Source organism: Chiloscyllium plagiosum, chromosome 19, assembly GCF_004010195.1.
Source record: "Chiloscyllium plagiosum isolate BGI_BamShark_2017 chromosome 19, ASM401019v2, whole genome shotgun sequence".
Classification (NCBI taxonomy): Eukaryota; Metazoa; Chordata; class Chondrichthyes; order Orectolobiformes; family Hemiscylliidae; genus Chiloscyllium; species Chiloscyllium plagiosum.
In genome coordinates, this window is record NC_057728.1 from 67,233,268 (window position 1) to 67,255,167 (window position 21,900).

General features: G+C 41.9%; 1 protein-coding gene across 1 annotated transcript in view; it reads left to right on the forward strand.

Annotated features, from left to right (window-relative positions):
• Positions 1-21,900, forward strand: part of zdhhc17 (zinc finger DHHC-type palmitoyltransferase 17) — a 128,338-nt gene that overhangs the window by 97,612 nt on the left and 8,826 nt on the right. Inside the window, exons 9-14 of the mRNA XM_043708813.1 lie at positions 5,493-5,618; positions 6,527-6,669; positions 7,736-7,836; positions 10,910-11,034; positions 18,942-19,004; positions 20,288-20,381. Of these exons, the coding sequence (XP_043564748.1) occupies positions 5,493-5,618; positions 6,527-6,669; positions 7,736-7,836; positions 10,910-11,034; positions 18,942-19,004; positions 20,288-20,381 (652 nt within the window). The remainder of the gene's footprint in view (positions 1-5,492; positions 5,619-6,526; positions 6,670-7,735; positions 7,837-10,909; positions 11,035-18,941; positions 19,005-20,287; positions 20,382-21,900) is intronic.

Consider the following 21,900-nt stretch of genomic DNA (forward strand, 5'->3'; position numbering starts at 1 on the left):
CCCTTAAAATGGCCACCCAAGTGGACAGGGTTGTTAAGAAAGCATATGATGTTTTGGCTTTCATTAACAGGGGGATTGAGTTTAAGAGTCGTGAGATCTTGTTGCAGCTCTATAAAACTTTGATTAGACCACACTTGGAATACTGTGTCCAGTTCTGGTCGCCCTATTATAGGAAAGATGTGGATGCTTTGGAGAGGGTTCAGAGGAGGTTTACCAGGGTGCTGCCTGGACTGGAGGGCTTATCTTATGAAGAGAGGTTGACTGAGCTCGGACTTTTTTCATTGAAGAAAAGGAGGAGGAGAGGGGACCAAATTGAGGGGTACAAGATAATGAGAGGTATAGATAGAGTCGATAGCCAGAGACTATTTCCCAGGGCAGAAATGACTAACACGGGGGATCATGGTTTTCAGCTGGTTGGAGGAAGGTATAGAGGGGATGTCAGAGGCGGGTTGTGAGAGCATGGAATGCGTTGCCAGCAGCAGTTGTGGAAGCAAGGTCATTGGGGACATTTAAGAGACTACTGGACATGCATATGGTCACAGAAATTTGAGGGTGTATACATGAGGATCAGTGGTCGGCACAACATCGTGGGCTGAAGGGCCTGTTCTGTGCTGTACTGTTCCATGTTCTATGTAAATGCTAAGAGGATATTTCTTTTATTGGGACATTCTGGGAATAGGGTACACCATTTCAGAATTGGGAAGTGTTGGCATGGTGGTAATGTCACTGGACATGCATTCCAGGAGCCAAAGCAACTATCTGGGAGATGGGTTCCAATCTCAACTTGGCAGATGGTGAGGTTTGAAATTGATAAAATCAGGAATTAAAAGCTCACTTTATAGTGACCATTTAATCACTCCCAATTGTCATAAAAGCACATCTGATTGACTAATATCCTGGAGAGAAGGAAATCTGATATCCTTACCTCGTCTAGCCTCTGTGACTCCTTATCCACAATAATATAGTTGATTATTAGCTGCTTGCCAATTAAGGATGGGCATTAAATGCTGGCCTAATCACATACCATGAACATAAAATATATAAAGAAGTGGGAGGTTGTGCATGGAGTCAGAGGAGATGGGGTAGTGCTAAATGAATATTTTTCGTCAGTATTCACACGAGAAAAATACAATGTTGATTAGGAGAATACTGAGATACAGGCTGCTCGACTAGACAGGATTGACGTTCGCAAAGAGAAGGTGTTATCAATTCTGGAAAGGCTGAAAATAGATAAGTCCCCTGGTCCAGATGCGATTTATCCTGGGATTGTCTGGGAAGCTAAGGAGGAGATCGCCAAGCTTTTGACTTTGTTCTTTGTGTCGTCATTATCTACAGGAATAGTGCCAGAAGACTGGAGGATAGCAAATGTTGTTCCCTTGATCGAGGAGGGGAGTAGAGACAACTCAGGAAATTATAGACCTGTGAGCCTTACTCCGGTTGTGGGTAAAGTGTTGGAAAGGGTTATAAGAGATAGGATTTACAATCATCTAGAAAGGAATAAGTTGATTAGGGATAGTCAACACGTTTTTGTGAAGGGTAGGTTGTGCCTCACAAACCTTATTGAGTTCTTTGAAAAGGTGACCAAACATGTAGATGAGGGTAAAGCCTCATGTGGTATATATGGATTTCAGTAAGGCATTTAATAAGGTTCCTGAAGAAGGGCTTGTGCCCGAAACGTCGATTCTCCTGTTCCCTGGATGCTGCCTGATCTGCTGCGCTTTTCCAGCAACACATTTTCAGCATTTAATAAGGTTCCCCATGGTAGACTATTGCACGAAATACGGAGGCATGGGATTGAGGGTGATTTCGCAGTTTGGATCAGAAATTAGCTAGCTGAAAGAAGACAGAGGGTGGTGGTTGATGGGAAATGTTCATCCTGGAGTTCAGTTACTGGTGGTGTACCGCAAGGATCTGTTTTGGGTCCACTGCTGTTTGTCATTTGTATAAATGACCTAGATGAGGGCAGAGAAGGATGGGTTAGTAAATTTGTGGATGGCATGAAGGTCGGTGTAGTTGTGGATAGTGCAGAAGGATGTTGTCCCTCTGTAACCACATAGATAAGCTGCAGAACTGGGCTGAGAGCTGACAAATGGAGTTTAATGTGGAAAAGTGTGAGGTGATTCACTTTGTAAGGAGTAACAGGAATGCAGAGTAATGGGCTAATAGTAAGATTCTTGGTAGTGTAGATGAGTAGAGAGATCTTGGTGTCCTTGTGCACAGATCCCTGAAAATTCCACCCAGGTTGATAGGGTTATTAAGAAGGCATATGGTGTGTTCGCATTTATTGGTAAAGGGATTGAGTTTTGAAGCCACAAGATCATATTGCAGTTGTACAAAACTCTGGTGCAGCCACATTTGGAGTATTGTGTTCATTTCTGGTCACCGCGTTATCGGAAGGATGTGGAAGCTTTGCAAAGAGTTCAGAGGTGATTTATTCAGATGTTGCCTGGTTTGGAGGGACGGTCTTATGAGCAAGGGCTGAGGGTCTTGAGGCTGTTTTGTTTCGAGAGAAGGAGGTTGAGAGGTGACTTAATTGAGACGTATAAGATAATCAGAGGGTTAGATAGGGTGGACAGTGAGAACCTTTTTTCTTCGGATAGTGATGGCTAGCATGAGGGAATGTAGCTTTAAATTGAGGGCTGAAAGATATAGGACAGACATCAGGGGTAGTTTCTTTACTTCGAGAGTAGTAGAGGTGTGGAACACACTGCCTGCAACAGTCGTAGACTTGCCTCTTTAAGATATTCAAATGATCATTGGATGGACATTTGGACAGGAATGGAATAGTGTAGGTTAGATGGGCTTCAGATTGATTCCACAGGTTGGCGGAATATTGAGGGCTGAAGAGCCTGTACTGCGTTGGAATGTTTTGTGTTCTTGGTCTCCTACTTAAGCTGTGAAACCATGTTTTTAGGGGGGGGCGATGGCCTAGTGACATTATTGCTAACGTATTACTCTCGAAACTCAGGTCATGATCTGGGAAACCAGGTTCAAATCCTGCCCCAGTAGGTGGTAGAATTTGAGTTCGATTTAATGAAACAAAAATCTGGAATTAAGAATCTACTGATGACCATGAAACCATTGTTCAAAGTTTGTGAGAAGATTTGTAGCTTAGGTGCTCGTTGTTGTGGTTCTGTTGGCCGAGCTGGGAATTTGTGTTGCAGACGTTTCGCCCTCTGTCTAGGTGACATCTTCAGTGCTTGGGAGCCTCCTGTGAAGCGCTTCTGTGATCTTTCCTCCGGCATTTATCGTGGTTTGTCTCTGCCACTTCCGGTTGTCAGTTCCAGCTGCCTGCTGCAGTGGCTGGTATGTTGGGTCCGGGTCAATGTTTTTTTTGATAGAATCTGTGGATGAGTGCCATGCCTCTAGGAATTCCCTGGCTGTTCTCTGTTTGGCTTGTCCTAATTTAGTAGTGTTGTCCCAGTCTAACTCATGTTGCCTGTCATCTGCATGTGTGGCTACTAAGGATAGCTGTTCGTGTCGTTTCGTGGCTAGTTGGTGTTCATGGATGCGGATCGTTGGCTCTCTTCCTGTTTGTCCTGTGTAGTGTTTTGTGCAGTCCTCGCATGGGATTTTGTACACTATGTTGGTTTTGCTCATGCTGGGTATCGGGTCCTTTGTCCTGGCGAGTTGTTGTCTGAGTGTGGATGTTGGTTTGTGTGCTGTTATGAGTCCTAGTGGTCGTAGTAGTCTGGCTGTCAGTTCAGAAATGTTTTTGATGTATGGTAGTGTGGCTAGTCCTTTGGGTTGTGGCATGTCTTCATTCCGTTGTCTTTCCCTTAGGCATCTGTTGATGAAATTGCGGGGGTATCCGTTTTTGGCGAATACATTATAGAGGGTCTTGCTGTTGTTCAGGCTCTTTTTGCAGTTCTGGTGTGCTGCAGTGTGTTGTGATCCTTTTGAACAGTGTCTTGATGCAACTTCTTTTGTATGTGTTGGGGTGGTTGCTTTCGTAGTTCAGGACTTGGTCTGTGTGTGTGGCTTTCCTGTATACCTTTGTGGTGAATTCTCCGTTTGGTGTTCTCTGTACCATCACGTCTAGGAATGGGAGTTGGTTGTCCTTTTCTTCCTCTCTAGTGAATCGGATTCCTGTGAGTGTGGCGTTGATGATCCGGTGTATGTTTTCTACTTCTGTGTTATTAATGATTACAAAGGTGTCATCCACATATCTGACCCAGAGTTTGGGTTGAATTTACAATCAAAAGGGCCACTACACACTGCAGCACACCAGAACTGCAAAAAGAGGAAGAAGAACACCTCTACAATGTATTCGCCAAAAACGGATACCCCCGCAATTTCATCAACAGATGCCTAAGGGAAGGACAACGGAATGAGGACATGCCACAACCCAAAGGACTAGCCACGTTACCATACATCAAGAACATTTCCGAACTGACAGCTAGACTACTACGACCACTAGGACTCATAACAGCACACAAACCAACAGCCACTCGGACAACAACTCACCAAAACGAAGGATCCGATACCCAGCATGAGCAAAACCAACGTAGTGTACAAAATCCCATGCGAGGACTGCACAAAACACGACATAGCACAAACAGGAAGACAGCTAACAATCCGTATCCATGAATGCCAACTAGCTACGAAATGACACGACCAGCTATCCTTAGTAGCCACACACGCAGATGACAGGCAGCATGAGTTTGACTGGGACAACACTACTATTATAGCCAAACAGAGAACAGCCAAGGAATTCCTAGAAGCATGGCACTCATCCACAGATTCTATCAACAAACACATCGACCTGGACCCAATATACCGGCCACTGCAGCGGACAGCTGGAACTGACAACCGGAAGCAGCAGAGACAAACCACTATAAATGCCGGAGGGAACAATACAGAAGCTTCACAGGAGGCTCCCAAGCACTGAGGATGTCACCTAGACAGGGGACGAAACATCTGCAACACAAATTCCGAGCTCGGCGAACAGGACCACAACAACATGAAACCATTGTCAATAGTCAGAAAAATCCATCTGGCTGAATAATGTCCTTGAGAGAACAAAAACTGCTATGTTTATCATGTCTGGCTGACACGTGACTTCAGACCTACAGCAATATGGTTGACACTCAACTGTCCTCTGAAATGGCCTAGAAATCCACTTGGTTCAAGGGCAGCGAGAGTTGGGGAATAAATGCCAGCAGTGACACCAACATTCCACGAGTGAATTGGGAAAAAAAAATCCATTGTTTATGAAATTCTATACCTCAGCATTCATAGTCATTTGATATATTCAGATTTTTGATCTGCAAGGGAGTCACAGGTAATGGGGGCAAGCAGGAAGGTGAAGTTGAAATGATCGTTCAATCATGATCTTATTGAATGGCAAAGGTGACCAGAGGGGCTAAATAGACTAACCCTGATCCTCTTTCTTATTTCAAGTTTATTGACAACTGGAAAGTCATCCAATTTACAAGCAAGTGCTGTGAAACTCCAGTTTTTGTTTCTGCCTACACTTTCTGTTTTCACAGGGTGAAACACCATTAGATCTTGCTAAACAGAGGAAAAATGTTTGGATGATTAACCATTTACAAGAAGCAAGGCAAGCAAAAGGCTTTGACAGTCCTTCATTCCTAAAAAGGCTGAAGGCAGACAAGGTGAGCGAGATGAAAAGGAGGAAGTAATAACTTGCTGATTAATTGCACCTTTCATGACCTCAGAACATCACAAAGTATTTTACATCCAATGACTTATTTTTTGAAATATCATTGTTGGTTTGGAAAGTTCTGAACCACTAATTGTTATGAAGGCAAACTGGCAAAAAGTTCTACCAGGAGACTAGTTAATGAGATAAAGTCAGAACAAGTTTATTAAATTCTCAGGTGAACTGTGGCAGTGAACTTGGGCAGTGATTTATGGTTTAACGCACATCATAGTGCCCAGGAGAAGATCCAGCAAGCAGACCACATAAATTGTTTCTCCTGCAGCTTTGTTCTTTAGTCTTTATCTGCTCCTAACCCAGGGACAGCTGAGGGCCATTGTAAAGGCTTGCTGTTGTTCAGGCTAGACTTGGCCCCCTGTTGCTATGGATCCAACTAAAAAGCATCCCTACATTCCCAAAATTATGTTTTAAGAGCTTTTAGCATTTACTTAGAGGTTTGGTAGTTCAAAATAAACTGATCAAGAAATGGATGAAAGTTTCATTTACACCTTATAGTCATGATTAATCTTTGGTTAGTGGCCTATACAAGAGGGACAATGCAAATTTGTAAATGGGACTGATTGCATGTAAGACAGTAATATTTTCATATTTGCATCATGGAGTTGGAAAGATGACACTTATCTTTTGATTGAACTGAACATGGATGAGACAGAGTGCATTTAGTGACTTGGACACACGCAGCAAGTATTTTGTTGAATGCCTTCACCTGTTCATTTGTATATTCATTATTGTACCACTGAAAAACAAGGGTTGACTTTACTGAGTTTGGAATTTTTCTTGGAATTTAAAAAAAAATTTGTTTTCTCTTATTATCAAATTTTACTGCATTTTTCTTTGCAACAGGAATTTCGTCAAAAGGTGATGCTGGGGACTCCATTTTTAGTGATCTGGTTGATGGGATTCATAGCTGACCTTGACATTGATTCCTGGCTAATAAAGGGACTGATGTACGGTGGAGTCTGGGCAATGGTACAGTTCCTGTCAAAGTAAGTGATGGAAGTGAAAGTTCTCAATTTGAGACTTTTATTTCCTGTTCAGTCAATTTTCCATATTGCTCTGTAAACATATTGCTGTTCTTAAGTTCAGTCTGATATTTATATTCAAGTTGATTACAATCCATTCTATATATCAATTATGATATGTGTCATGTATTTTGTGTAGAACTTTAGGAAAAGACAGTAAATTATGTTGAGTTCTGCACTAATCACATGGTATATTTATCCTTTGAGTCATCAGTTAGTACAAGTATCCTAAGAATTATATCTTTTAAATGCAGAATGAAAAACATACACTGTTAAAGTACCCCTTTCATACAGTGGTGTAAATAGTGACAAAAATAGAAATTGCTGGAAAAGCTCAGCGGCTCTGGAAGAATCTGTGGACAGAAGTCGGAGTTAATGTTTTGGTCGCGTGACCCTTCCTCAGAACTGTAATTAGTGATCTGTTGTCCTAAAATATATCTGAGGGACTTGTGATCAAACACTGTCAGAGAGTTTAGACTTACTGCCCTTGACATCAAGGCAGCATGTGACTGTGTGTGGCATCAAGGAACCCTGGCAAAACTGGAATCAAGGAGACTCAGAGGAAAACAATCGGCTGGTTGGAGTCGTAACTGACACGAAGGAAGATGGTTGTGGTTGTTGGAAATTAGTGATCTCTGCTCTCTGACACATCTACAGCAATTCCTCAGGGTAGTGTCCTCGGTCTTCAGCTGCTTCATCAATGACCTTCCCTCCATCATAAAGTCAGAAATGGGTGATTGTACAATATACAGCACCATTTGTCATTCCTCAGTTACTAAAGTAGTCCAAGTCCAAATGCACACTCACTGAGCAACATCCAGGTTTGAGCTGACAAATGCCTTCTTCTGAGTTGTGACCAATCTGTGATTCCAATCAGTGTGGGTAGGACAACAGCTCTCAGATTGTAAACAAAACACAGCAAAAAGTACACTTATTTAACCCATTGTCATTGTACATGAGAATCTGGAGACAGTGATAGCAGTGAAGGCAAGAACAGCATGAATTGTAATAACATTATTGTTTCTTTCAGATCATTCTTTGATCACTCTATGCACAGTGCGCTGCCTCTTGGAATTTATCTGGCAACCAAATTCTGGATGTATGCTACATGGTTCTTTTGGTTGTGGTCTGATATCCTTTTCAAGTCTCTCTGATTATTCCTTTCCCATGAGTTTCTCACTTGGTGAAGCTTGGTGGTGGTGTTGGTGGGGAGGTGGCGATTTGTCAAGTACCAATTAGGAAGATGCATTTATCCAGCTCTTTTGGGTTTGGTATTCTGTCTTGTGTTATGAATGGATGATTCTAAAGTCCAAGTACTGACCCAGAGTCCTCAACCGCTCATCATATGACAAGCCCTTGATCCCCAGGTTCATTCTTTTCAACCTCTGGATTCTCTCCAACTCCAGCAATCTTTCCTTAAATACTGAGCCCAAACTGCTCACAACAATCCAAATGCAGTCTGACCAGAGCTTTGTACCACCCCAGCAGTACATCTCTGCTCTTGTATTCTCGACCTTTTGAAATGAGTACTAACATTGCATTTACCTTCCTAACTGCCAACCGAACCTGCATGTTAACATTAAGAGAACTGGAGATTGCAAAATCCCTTTGTGCTTCAGGTTTCCGAAGCCTTTCCCCATTTACAAAATAGTGTACACTTCTATTCATCTGACCAAAGTGCATAATCTCTCACTTGCCCACATTCTCTTCCATTTGTCACTACTTTGCCCACTCTCCCAGCCTGTCCAAGCCCTTCTGCAGTATCTCTGCTCCCGCAATACTACTCGTCCCTCCACTTATCTTTGTGTCATCTGCAAATTTAGCAACAGCGCCCTCAGTTCCTTTGTCCAGATCGTTAATGTATAATGTGAATAGTTGTGGTCCCAACACTGATCCCTATGGAATTCCACTGGTCACTGGCTGCCATCCATAAAAAGGCCCCTTTATCCCAACTGTCTGCCTTCTGCCAGTCAACCAATCCTCTATCCACAACAGTACCTTTGACCCTAACATTAGATTAGATTAGATTTTTTTAGATTAGATTACATTACAGTGTGGAAACAGGCCCTTCGGCCCAACTTGTCCACACCGACCCGCCGAAGCGCAACCCACCCATACCCCTACATTTACCCCTTACCGTGCCGCCCACAACATCATGGGCTCTTACCTTATTTTGCAGCCTCCTGTGTAGCACCTTCTGGAAATGTAAATAGATGACATCCGCCGACTGTCCTTTGTGTAACTTGTTTGCTTCCTCCTCAAAGAATTCTGACAGATTTGTCAGGCACGAAACTCCCCACTCACTTTACTATTACTTGTTTGGGAAACTTGAATCACCTCTGCTGAGCTCTTCCTCCTTTAACGCTTTCCATCATTTTCCATAATTGCAATTGAACACACCTCCCCCACTGTTTAGTTTAATGCCCAATCCACAGCCCAAGGTAAATGATTTGCCAAAACTCTGGTCCCAGCATGATTCGGGTAGAGCCAATCCCTCCTTCCCCCATACTGATGCCAATGTCCCATGAACTTGTACCTGTTTCTCCCACACCAATCTTTGACCCACATGTTTTCCTCTTGAAGCTTGTTGACCCTGTTTCAATTTGATTGTGGCACAAATCTAGTCCAGAGAGTATTACCTTTTTGACTTTGCTTTCTAATTTAGCCCTTAGCTGCTCATATTCCCTCAGCCAGGCCTCTTTCCTTTTTCTACTGATATCATTGGTACCTACTTGGACCCTGACAACTGGATCTTTGCCTTCCCACTAAACATTCCTCTGCAGCCCAGGTGAGCTATCCTAAACCTGGGCACCAGGCAGGCAACACAACTCTCAGTATTCTCAATCCTGGTCATGGGGAGCAGTATCTATCCCCCTGACTATACAAGTCCTGATTACCACGACATTTCTCTTTTCTCCTACCCTTGAATGGTTCCCTGTACCATTGTGCTATGGTCAGTTTGCTCATCAGCCTTACAGCCCCCTGCTCTCATCCACACAGGGAGCAAGAATCTCAAGCCTGTTAAGACAAACTCAAGGCTGAGGCTCCTTCAGCACCACCTCCTGGATCCCTTTACCTGCCTCGCTCATAGTCACACTCCCTTGACCCTGACCACTGACTGAGTTCGATGCCTTTAACCTAAGGGATGTAACTGCCTCCTGAAACAGTGTCCAGGTAACTCCTCCCCTTCCCTAATGTATGGCAGTGTTTGAAGCCCAGAATCCAACTCATCAACTCTGAGCTGGAGTTTCTCAAGCAACCAACACTTATTACAGATGTGGTCACCATGAACCACAATGGGATCCAACAGCTCCCACATCATGCGGGTACAACACATCACCAGGCCCTGCAGCTCAGTTTTGTTAACTTTGTTCTTAATTTGATTTTAAAAACATTTGTACTTGTCTTTTAGTTTATTATCTGTAAATGTTTCCCTCATTTACCTTCAAACTGAAAGTAACCTAGAAAAGATAGTCAAATTAATAGCTATCACCAAGCACTGATCTTATGGTTTACCTATTGTGTCACTTCCTTGTGCTGGCCCCCTGATCTTCGGCTTCAATTTATTCTGTTTAAAAACAAAATCACAAGCTAAGAGCCAAAAAACACAAGCAAAAAGTTTTTACTCTGCACTGAGTTTCCATGCTGCTTCCCAAATCCCTAAACTACAAACTCATTTGGGCTATGTCTCAGTCCAGATGAGGTGTCTCCTACTTGACTGTGAGAAGTTTACTGATACGTATTGAACATTTTGGAAGCACAAATTATAGAACTAACTATTGTAAAGCTTCAATGTCATGGAAAGGAAGGATAAGGTGGGCGGCAGGGTGGCACAGTGGTTAGCACTGCTGCCTCACAGCGCCAGAGACCCAGGTTCAATTCCCGCCTCAAGCGACTGACTGTGTGGAGTTTGCACATTCTCCCCGTGTCTGTGTGGGTTTCCTCCGGGTGCTCCGGTTTCCTCCCACAGTCCAAAAACGTGCAGGTTAGGTGAATTGGCCATGCTAAATTTCCCGTAGTGTTAGGTGAAGGGGTAAATGTAGGAGAATGGGTCTGGGTGGGTTGCGCTTCGGCGGGTCGGTGTGGACTTGTTGGGCCGAAGGGCCTGTTTCCACACTGTAAGTAATCTAATTTAATCTAATCATAAACCTTACAGTTCTAGACTTTGGTCTCTAAGCCTTTAATTCCTTAACACCAAAAGAACATCTCCCTGTTCTGTCAGTTCACCTCCCATTTCTTGTCAATAGTGTAGGACTTTTCTACAATTTTGGAAAGTCGTGGAAGTCAGACCCAGGAGTCATTAAAGCTACAGAAGAGCAGAAGAAGAAGGTAAGGGGCAGAAGATGGTTTGTAGTTCCAACAAGTGTAAACCTTGCATTACAATCCATGAAAATACTGTTCAAGGAAACATTGGGTTACAGTAATTGTGTCCCACACTTACTCATCACTCACACTATTGAATAATGTGTGGCTAAATTCCATCCTATTTAGAAGCATGTACTAATTAAAAGGAATGCTATACTTTGTGTTGAATTACTATCACACCAGTGTTTCTTTTGGCATATTCTGTGGTTGCAGATAGTTGTAATTTTAAGTCCCAGAAATGAATAGAAACCCTTTCTCTTTGGCTCATTTTCTGTGTTTTTAAGCACATAATTTAATTGATCTGTGTTTAAAAGCTATCCTTCGAAGGATCGCAAGTTCTGAATGAAACTTTCTTCTATTTTTGCAGTTTTATGTGTTATAAGGCAAAGGTTGACCCCATCCCCCCACTGTGAGAACTAAAACAGAAACACCTAAAGAGGAGCACCTCTCCCCATAATTTATAAGAGGAGTGTGAAAAGTGGTGTAATCTGCCTTTCAGCAATTTCTAGTGGTTAAGTAAAAGTAAATCCCTAACATTCAATTTAAAATCAACAAGTAACAATTTACTTATCTAATTCTAACAGTGAACAAATTAATTAGAATACTAACAAATCGAATAAGTCCCTTCTACCTACTAACTATTCCCGAGTAAAACAAGATTCTAACGGTATGCTGTTCCAATAAACACAAGCCCATTCATGTACAAAAAATTAGAATTAAATCTGTCGAAATTACAGCCAGATTGTGTCTTCTGGAATGTTCTGTGCCTTCTCCCATCGAGTCCTCTGTCAGGAACACTTCATAGAACATATAGAACAGGCAGCGCAGAACAGACCCTTCGGCCCTCGATGTTGCGCCGACCTGTGAACTATTCTCAGCTCGTCCCCCTACACTATCCCACGATCATCCATGTGCTTATCTAAGGATTGTTTAAATCTCCCTAATGTGGCTGAGTTGACTACATTAGCAGGTAGGGCATTCCACGCCCATACCACTCTCTCAGTAAAGAACCTGTCTCTGGCATCTGTCTTAAATCTATCACCCCTCAATTTGTAGTAATGCCCCCTCGTACATGCTGACATCATCATCCTTGGAAAAAGACTTTCACTATCTACCCTATCTAATCCTCTGATCATCTTGTATGTCTCCAACAAATCCCCTCTTAGCTTTCTTCTTGCCCAAGACTCTCAGCCTTTCCTCATAAAACCTTCCCTCCAGACCAGGCAACATCCTGGTAAATCTCATCTGCACCTTTTCCAATGCTTCCACATCCTTCACGAAATATGGGGACCAGAACTGTACGCAATATTCCAAGTGTGGCCGCACCAGTGTTTTGTACAGTTGCCGCATGATATTGCGGCTCCGGAACTCAATCCCTCTGCCAATGAAACCTAACACTGTATGCCGCTTTAACAGCACTATGCACCTGGGTGGCAACTTTCAGGGATCTATGTACATGGACTCCAAGATCCCTCTGCGCATCCACACTACCAAGAATCTTTCCATTGACCCAGTATTCTGCCTTCCTGTTATTCTTCCCAAAGTGCATCACCTCACATTTAGCTGCATTGAACTCCGTTTGCCACCTTTCGGCCCAATTCTGCAGTTTCTCCAAGTGCCCCTGCAACCTGTAATATTCTTCCACACTATCCACTACTCCATTGACTATAGTGTAATCTTCAAATTTACTAATCCATCCACCTATGCCTGCGTCTAAGTCATTTATAAAAATAACAAACAGCAGTGGACCCAAAACAGACCCTTGTGGCACACCACTAGTAACTGGGCTCCAGGCTGAATATTTTCCATCAACCACCGCTTGCTGCCTTCTTTCAGAAAGCCAGTTTCTAATCCAAACTGCTAAATCACCCTCAATTCCATGCCTCTGCATTTTCTACCATGCCTACCATGTGGAACCTTATCAAAGGCTTTACTGAAATCCATATATACCACGTCAACTGCGCTACCCTCATCTACATGCTTGGTCACCTTCTCAAAAAACTCAGTGAGGTTTGTGAGACACGACCTGCCCTTGACAAAACCATGTTGACTATCTGAAATCAAATTGTTGCTTGATAGATGATTATAAATCTTATCTCTTATAATCCTTTCCAAAACCTTTTGTACAACAGAAGTAAGGCTCACTGGTCTATAATTATCTGGGTCATCTCTACTGCCTTGCTTGAACAAGGGCACCATATTTACAATCCTCTAGTCCTCTGGTACCAAACCTGTAGACAATGACGACTCAAAGATCAAAGCCTCTGGCTCCAACACCTCCTACCTGCTTCCCAGAGAATCCTCTGATAAATCTCAACCGGCCCAGGGGACTTGTCTACTTTCACTCCTTCTAGAATTGATAACATCTGTTTGTAACTAACCTCGATCCTTTCTAATCTAATATCTCGTACCTCATTCTTTTTCTCTACAATATTCTCCTTTTCCTGAGTGAAAACCAATGAGAAATGTTCGTCTACCACCTCTCCGATCTCCACAGGATCCACACTCAACTTCCCACTTGTTTTTGATTGGCCCTATTTCTACCCTAATTGTCCTTTTATTCCTCACATACCTATAGAAAGCTTTAGGGTTCTCCTTTATTCTATTTGCTAAAGACTGCTTGTGTCCTCTCTTTGCTCTTCTTAACTCTCTCTTTAAATCCTTCCTAACTGATCTGTAACTCTCCATCGCTTCATCTGAACCATTTGAATTTCCTCTGATTCTTCTGTCAGGGACGTCTTTTTCTAGCATTAGTGACTTGTTTTTAGATGGTACTTTCTCTAATACATAGATGACTATGAGAGCTAATTTCCCGAGAGAGTGAGCTGAGAGCTGTTAGCTCTGGGGTCTTTGTCCAGCTGCCCTCTTCTTTTATACCCTTCATGACATATCAGTTTCTCAAAATAGGATTCATCCTATGTTGTCGACACCATTAAATTTAAATTTAATAGCTTTTTGGTATCTCGGTGCCTGGTTGAAATTGATTGGCTAAATTCAAAACCTGTTGTCTTGATAAACAAAATCTGCCACTTTGCCTGCTAACAATAGGACCTTTCGAAATGAATGTTGGTGCAAACTTTGAAGCTGCTCACAGACATCCATTTTAACTTGAAGCACTGACAAAACATCATCTTTTAAAGGGACTATGCAATGCTATCCCTCCTTTTACAATTTTACAAACACCAAATTTCTGATATCCTGTCTTCCAATTTACATTAACTCTACCCAACTTCGCAACATATGATTCATCAAAGCTAGAGGGGCCATTGTGGCTTCATCTCTTTGATTGACTGCCACCCTAACTGGACTATAAACCCAACACTAAATTAAAACAGGGACATCCTGTTTTTTGTTATTTAATATCCTTTATTTACCGTTGCTTAGCTGTGAGAGGCAACAATATCTTTGTCTGATGCGTGAACCTATTAAGTTTAGACAGGGTGTTAATCTGTGATGTACTGATGGCTCGGGTGGCTAACGGCAACACTTTGCTGTCAGAATTGAAAAGAGTTGAGGATTTCTTGTGGGTACTCTGAGAGTCTGGCTACATGTGACTGCAGCCCTCAAGCAATGTATTTGACTTGAAATTATCATCTGAAATTGCCTGCAACCACTCAGTTGCAGCAGTTTCTTAGAGACAAAGGACTGAAGGGTTATGAGAGGCAGACACAAGTGGAGTTGAAATCAGGGTCAGGTCAAGGATGATCTTATTAAATAAGGGAACCAAGCTCAAAGGCAGATGACTTACTTCTGCTCCTGTGTTATTATGAAGAGACATCTCGCAAATGCTGATTTTGCTCATGAAAAGAGTGAAAAATAATCTCCTGTTCACTTCAATCACTCCCTGTGGTAGTCTGTTCTGCTTTCGCCACTCTTTGATGAAGACCTTTCTCCTGAATTCTCTATTGCATTTCTTGGTGATTATCTATTTTGATGGTCTCCAATTATACTCTTCCCCACAAGCAAACATTTTCTATGTTAACACTTTTGGAAACTTTCAGACTTGTACACACCTTGAATAGGTGACGCCCACAACCTCCTCTTTTGAAGAAGAACTAGACCCAACTGTTCTCTGGCTCTTCTGAAAGGTATGGCCTCCCCCTATAGTTCAGTATCATCCCTATAAGCCTCTTTGGGTCTTCCTCACTGTTTCCTTTTAATAACAGTGACCAGGACCAAGCTGAAGGTTAAAGGGTGATCTGATCAGAGTCTTCAAGATATGAACAGGAAAAGACAAAGTAGGTAAAGATAAACTACTCCCACTGGTTGGAGCTCTAGAACTAGGGCCAGACCATTCAGAGGAGATGTTGAAAAACACTTCTCCACAGGGTGGGAGAAGTTTTCTTTCTTCCATAAACAGCAGTTGATGCTGGATCATTTATTAATTTTAAATCTGAGATAGATAATGTTTTGTAAGCAAAGGTATTAAAGGGTATGGGCCTAAGACAGGTATATAGAGTTAGGCCATAATCTCACTGAATGGCGACAGAACAAGCTCAAGGGCCTAAAGTTGGATTCAAGTTTTGCATAGCTTCCCTACTTTTCAAATGTAGAATTAGGGCCTCGGCTTGATTTGGATTTTTTGAATGGCTGTATTGATCTTGTCAAACCCTTTTTGATTTGTGTTTCTATATTCTCATGTGCCTTCATATTTGGATTCTTTTTGCTAATAATACCTGACCATTTTATTTTTATCATTGAAATGTGATACTTCATATTCATCTATGCTGAAATTAATTACTAATTTTATGCAGTAGATGTTGAGCACTTGAGAGACACAATGACATTAGGCAAATGATTCTCCAAATCTGTCATCCTGGGGGATTTAGTATTATTGGGGTAAAATAATTAAATAAAACTAAGCAAGGTAATAAGTGACTCCGAAAATGAGTTATAAAACCTGCCACCATGATAAGGAAAATGGCCACATCACCCCTGTATCGCTTGATGCAGACCAGGTTAATTCATTGCTCAAATATTTCTGTCTGATCTAATAGCACAGATTTTTTTAAAAAAACTAACTTGTAAGTAATGTTGGTTGCATTTCTTACATTTTGGAAACATGAGAGCTGGGAGATGTAATTCCCAACCTCAGCGACAAAGGATCAGGTGCATTGTGGCAAGGACAGAACAAAATATCCACAGTTAGATTTGTAGAGTAATACAGCATGGAAACAGGCCTTTCGGCCCACACTGGTCCATGCTGACCATGGTGCCCATTCAGCTATTTCCAGTTGCCCACATTTGGTCCATATCGCTCGAAACTTTGTTTTCCATGTACCTGTCCAAAATTTTTTAAATGTTACCATTGTACTGCATCAACCACTTTCTCTGGCAGCCCATTCCAGATACGTACCACTCTCTGTGTGAAGAAGTTGTCCCTCAGGTCCTTCTTAAATCTTTCCCTTCTCACCATAATCCAATGCCCTCTAGTTTTCAATTCCCCAACCCTGGGAAAAAGACTATCTGCATTCATCCTATCAATGCCCTTCATGATTTTATATACCTCAATAAGGTGTATTGTCCTATGTTCCGAGAAATAGAGTCCTATCTTGGCCAACCTCTCCCAATAACTCAGGCCTACTTCTTCTGGCAACATCCTCGTAAAACTTCTTTCCAGATTAACTATGTCTTTCTATAACAGGGTGACCAAAGCTGTACACAGTACTCCAAGTGCAGCCTCACCAACGACTTGTACAATTGTAACATAACGTCCCAACTCCTATACTCAATGCTTTGACCAATGAAGGCCAGCATGCTAAATGTCTTCTTGACCACGCTATCTACCTGTGATGCTGCTTTCGATGAACAATTTCCTTCTACTCCGAGGTCCCTCTGTTCCACTCCTCATTAAGTCCTACCTTGATTTGACTTTCCAAAGTGGAATACCTCACACTTCTCTTGTGTTGAATTCCATTTACCAGTCCCATGTGAATGAGCCTGAACTCCAAATCCTCAATTAACAGCATAAGAACTAGGATCAGGAAGATGCCATTCAGTCCCTTGAGCCTGCTCTGTCATGTACTCTGTAATATTTATACTCTGTTATAACAATAGATGCTAAAATTCCAATTACCCTCCATTTTCTGCATTCACAGAAACATTTCCAAAGTCTGTGGTATTTTCTGCAATTCATGCACAAAGCCACCCAGATTCCTTACTGAGGTATTTTGAAGTTTCTAGCCCATTTAGACATGTTGCTTTTTTTCATTCTTCTGATAAAAATGGATAATCTCGCATATCCACAATAACTTCATCTGTCAAACTTTGCCCATTGCCCTCACCTATCCATATCTATTTGTAAATTTCTTAGTTCTTCCATGCATCTTACCTTCCCACTTATTTTAGTGTCATCTGCATATTTGGGCAATGAATGTTTTATCCCTGTATCCAAGTTACAGCAATAGATTGTAAAGATGAGGTGCAAAGACTGAGCCCTATAGTCGACTACTAGTTGCAGTTTGCCAGCCAGAGTCTCTGTGTATTCTGTTGGTTAGTCAGTCCTCTCTCCAAGCTTACATATTACCTCTAACCTGTGTGATCATTTTGTGATGCCTTCAAGTGCCTTCTGAAAGTCCAGAGATATGTAGTAATTGATTCCAACAATTTCCCAATGACACATGTTAAACTGACAGCTCTGTAGTTTGTTACTGTCTGCCTCCCTGCTTTTTTATATAATGGCTTTATATTAGCATTTCTTCAATCCACTGAAACGTTTTGGAAACTAGGGAGTTTTGAAATCATGCATTCACTGTGTCTGTTGCCGCTTCCTTTAAGACTTTAGGATGTAGGCCTTTAATCCCTTTTCTCCTTCAACTATTTATCTAGTTCTCATCTGAAGACTACGATTGAATTTTATGACGCAGTGCATTACAATTCCTAATCACTTGTTCTCTCAGAAAAAAAACTTGGAATCAATAACCTGAAATCAGTGCCCTCTGACATCGACTTTTCAGCCATTGGGAAATAACACATTTCAGTACTTTATCCAGCACCTTCATGATTTTAACCAGCTTTGTTGGACTACCTCTTGGACTTCTCTGCTTCAAGAAACACAACTTCAATTTTTCAATCCATCCCTTTAACTATAACTCCTCATCCCTGGAATCATTGCAGTGAATTTCTATTCTCAAAGTTATTGCATCCTTCCTCAAGTGTGTCCATAACATAAGCCTAAATCAAACATTACTTTCGCCTCAGTGGGACAGGATGAATCTCATACAGGAGTGTTACAACCAATACACCAGAGAAGACCATAAGATGTTGGAGATTCAGCCGTTGAGTTTGCCTTGCCTTCAATGAGATCATGACCTGATAATTCACATCTCTATTTTCTTGTCTTTTTCCCATAATCCTTGATTCCCTTTCTGATTAAAAATCCACCTCAGCCTTGAATATACTTCATGATCGAACCTCAATATCCCTCTGCGGCAAAGACCTCCACAGATTCACTACTGTCTGAGAGAAGAAATTCCTCATCTCTGACCCCTTAGTCTGAGACGATGCCTTCTGGAGATAGTAGTGTAGAGTTTGAATTCTCCTTTATGAATTCATTGCTGCAACCAAATGGAAGTCTTCTCCTGTAGGAACCCTTCACTAATCAGGGTGAAGCACGATCATTCATTTTCAGATTTCTGAGAGAGAGAGAGAAGTTACCTTCGTGTCTGTTCAAATCAAATTGATTTATTGTGCATGATCTCTCTTTGAAAGCACTGCAGGCATGGTGACCCCAGCCAAGTAACTTGTGTTCTTTGCAAATATAACATTTTCCCTTGTTACAGGGAAGATATAGATATGTCCAGTCAATTATATTCTGTATTCTTATTTTAAAGAATACACCTTTTGCTGTTGTATTTCTGCTTGCATCACAGACAATCGTGGAACTGGCTGAATCTGGGCACTTGGACCTGAGTATATTTTGCAGTACCTGTTTGGTAAGAGATAATCTGCTTTTTTTATTTGGATTTCCTCTTTCAATCTTCACTTGCCTTTCTCGCTTTGAGCTTGAAATACTCTGTAATGGATTGGATTATGTAGATTCCTTACAGTATGGAACAGGCCCTTCGGCCCAACAAGTCCACACCGACCACCCCCTGAAGAGTAACCTGCCCAGACCCATTCCCCTACCCTATATTTACCCCTGACTAATGCACCTCACAGTATGGGCATTTTAGCATGGCCAATTCACCGGACTTGCACATCTTTGGATTGTGGGAGGAAACCGGAGCACCCAGAGGAAATCCACGAAGACACTGGGAGAATGTGCAAACTCCACACAGACAGTCACCCGAGGTGAGAATCAAACCCGGGTCCCTAGCGCTGTGAGGCAGCAGTGCTAACCACTGACCCACTGTGCCGCTCACTAAACAAAGCCAGGCCAGTATCAAATTGTAGGCTCTGTCACAGTGTGCTTGTGAAATCAAATAACTAATTACAGTGTCGTTAGCTCACAAAGTTTTTATAGATTTTGGTTTAATTACTTCACCTTAAGCAGGGAGCCAGCTACACATTAAATGTGTTTATGCTTGAAATTTGGATGTTTTGTCCATTACAAAAACAGATCAGAAGTGATTGTCAGGGCAAAATTTTGCCATTTCTTGAAGTCTGAAATAAATAGCATTGGTCCCGGTCTGTCATGTCCAACTAGTGCTTCTGTCTCATAGAAAGCTGTTAATATTAAGCCCAGTGCTTGAACTGTTTTGCTTACTCTCTCAGCCACAAAGTTTAGAGCAAAGTACAGGGGGATATTGTAAATTGTGATTATGTTACTGCATCAGTAATCTAAAGGCCAGAAGTAAATACTCAGAAAACACAAGTTCGACTCCTGTGTTGGTAGCTGGAGAGTTTACATTGAATCAATTAATAAATCAGGAATAAACAGTTAACCTAAATAATGGAGATCCTGAAGCTAACCAGCTGGTTTGTGCCATCCATTCCTGGTCTGACCTGTGTTCGACTCCAGATCCAGAGTGACTAAATTCGTTAGGTTACTGCTGAGTAAATCTCTGAGTTGTTTTCAAGAGGATGGCTCACCATCACAGCCAGAAATGGACAGCAAAAAATGCTAGTCTTACTACCAAAACTCACATCCCATAAATGAATTAATAAACCATCAACATTAGAAGTTTGTGACATGTATGCATCCAGTAGCTGCAAAAGCATTTATGTTCCTCCGCAGCGCAACGTGTTTCATAATGGCTTTGTGTTCTCTGCTCAGATTCAGAAACCTGTTCGGTCTAAGCATTGTGCTGTGTGCAACAGGTGCATTGCCAAGTTTGATCACCACTGTCCATGGGTTGGTAACTGTGTAGGTAAGACATGGCATTTATATTAGCCAAAAGCAATTCAGACAGTCTACATGGTCCAAACTGATACCACAGCTACAAGGTTAAGCAGCAGGAGAATGTGTAGAATGTACAGGACAGAATGTTGCCCTATCTGTGATACTCATCCATTCTCTCTGATTTTGCCTTAAGTATGTTTTCTAGTGTTCTCTTCAACTACTCTGTGAATTTCTCCTGAATTCCTTTTATTTTCATGACCCCAACTCAAGCAAAAAGCAGTAAATGTTGCAAATCTGAAATGAAGCCAGGAAAATGCTGCCCGAATAGCCAGGTTAGGGAACACCTGGTAACATTGATGACCATATGTATGGGATCCCTTCATTTAAATATCCTTCTGGAACTCAACATTTTGCTGATGTTTATCTGATCAAGCCTTTTCACAATTTTCAAAACTGCCTCACCTTCAAGAGAAAACGACCACAAAGTATTTAGACTTAACAGAAGCAGGTCATTTAGCTCTTTGAACCTGTTCTGTCAGTAAGAAAGATCAAGACTGGACACCTGAACTTCACACGCTTGCTGAGTTTTGTATCTTTCAATATTTTTTAATTAGACAAGTCCATGAATCTCAATTTTAAATATAGAAAATGGGAGTTGGAGTAGGCCATTTGGCCCTTCAAGCCTGTGCCATTCATTATGGTCATGATGATCATGCCACTCAGTACCCTATTTCCACTTTTCCCATGTATCTTTTGATTCCTTTCCTTGAAATCGTACAATGCTATGGCCTTGATCGCTTTCTGTGGTAGCAAATCCCATCGGCTCACCACTGTTTGTTTGGGTGAAGTCCCTTTCTCAGTCCTAAATGGCCTACCCCATATCCTTAGACTGTGATTCCTAGTTCTGGACTCTCTGATGATCAGGAACACTTTTACTGTCTAGTTCTGTTAGAATGTTAAATGTTTCTGTGCGAATCGACTCATTCTTCTGAACTCCATGAATACATTTACCCCTAACTAACACATCCCTGAACACTATGGGCAATTTAGCATGGCCAATTCACTTAAACTGCACATCTTTGGATTGTGAGATGAAAGCAGAGCAGCCGGAAGAAACCCACGCAGACATGGGGAGAATGTGCAAACTCCATATAGATAGTCGCCCAAGACTGGAATCGAACCCGGGTCCCTGGTGCTGTGAGGCAGCAGTACTGAGTCACTGTGCCACTCCTTATTTTTGCACATAAGGAGTGCATTCAGCCTACTATACCTGTACTGATTCTTTGAAAGAGCTGTCGAATTAAACACAATCGGTTTCCTTAACCCATAGAATTATCCCCACAGAATTTTTCTCACCTTACAAGTGTGGTTACGGTAACATTGTAGTGGTGTTCCTTGAGTGATAATGGTGGGTCAGTCAGGCAAAAGATGAAAGTTTGGGAGAAGATTTTAGCTCGGGTGCTCATTGTTGTGGTTCTGTTCGCCGAGCTGGGAATTTGTGTTGCAGATGTTTCGTCCCCTGTCTAGGTGACATCCTCAGTGCTTGG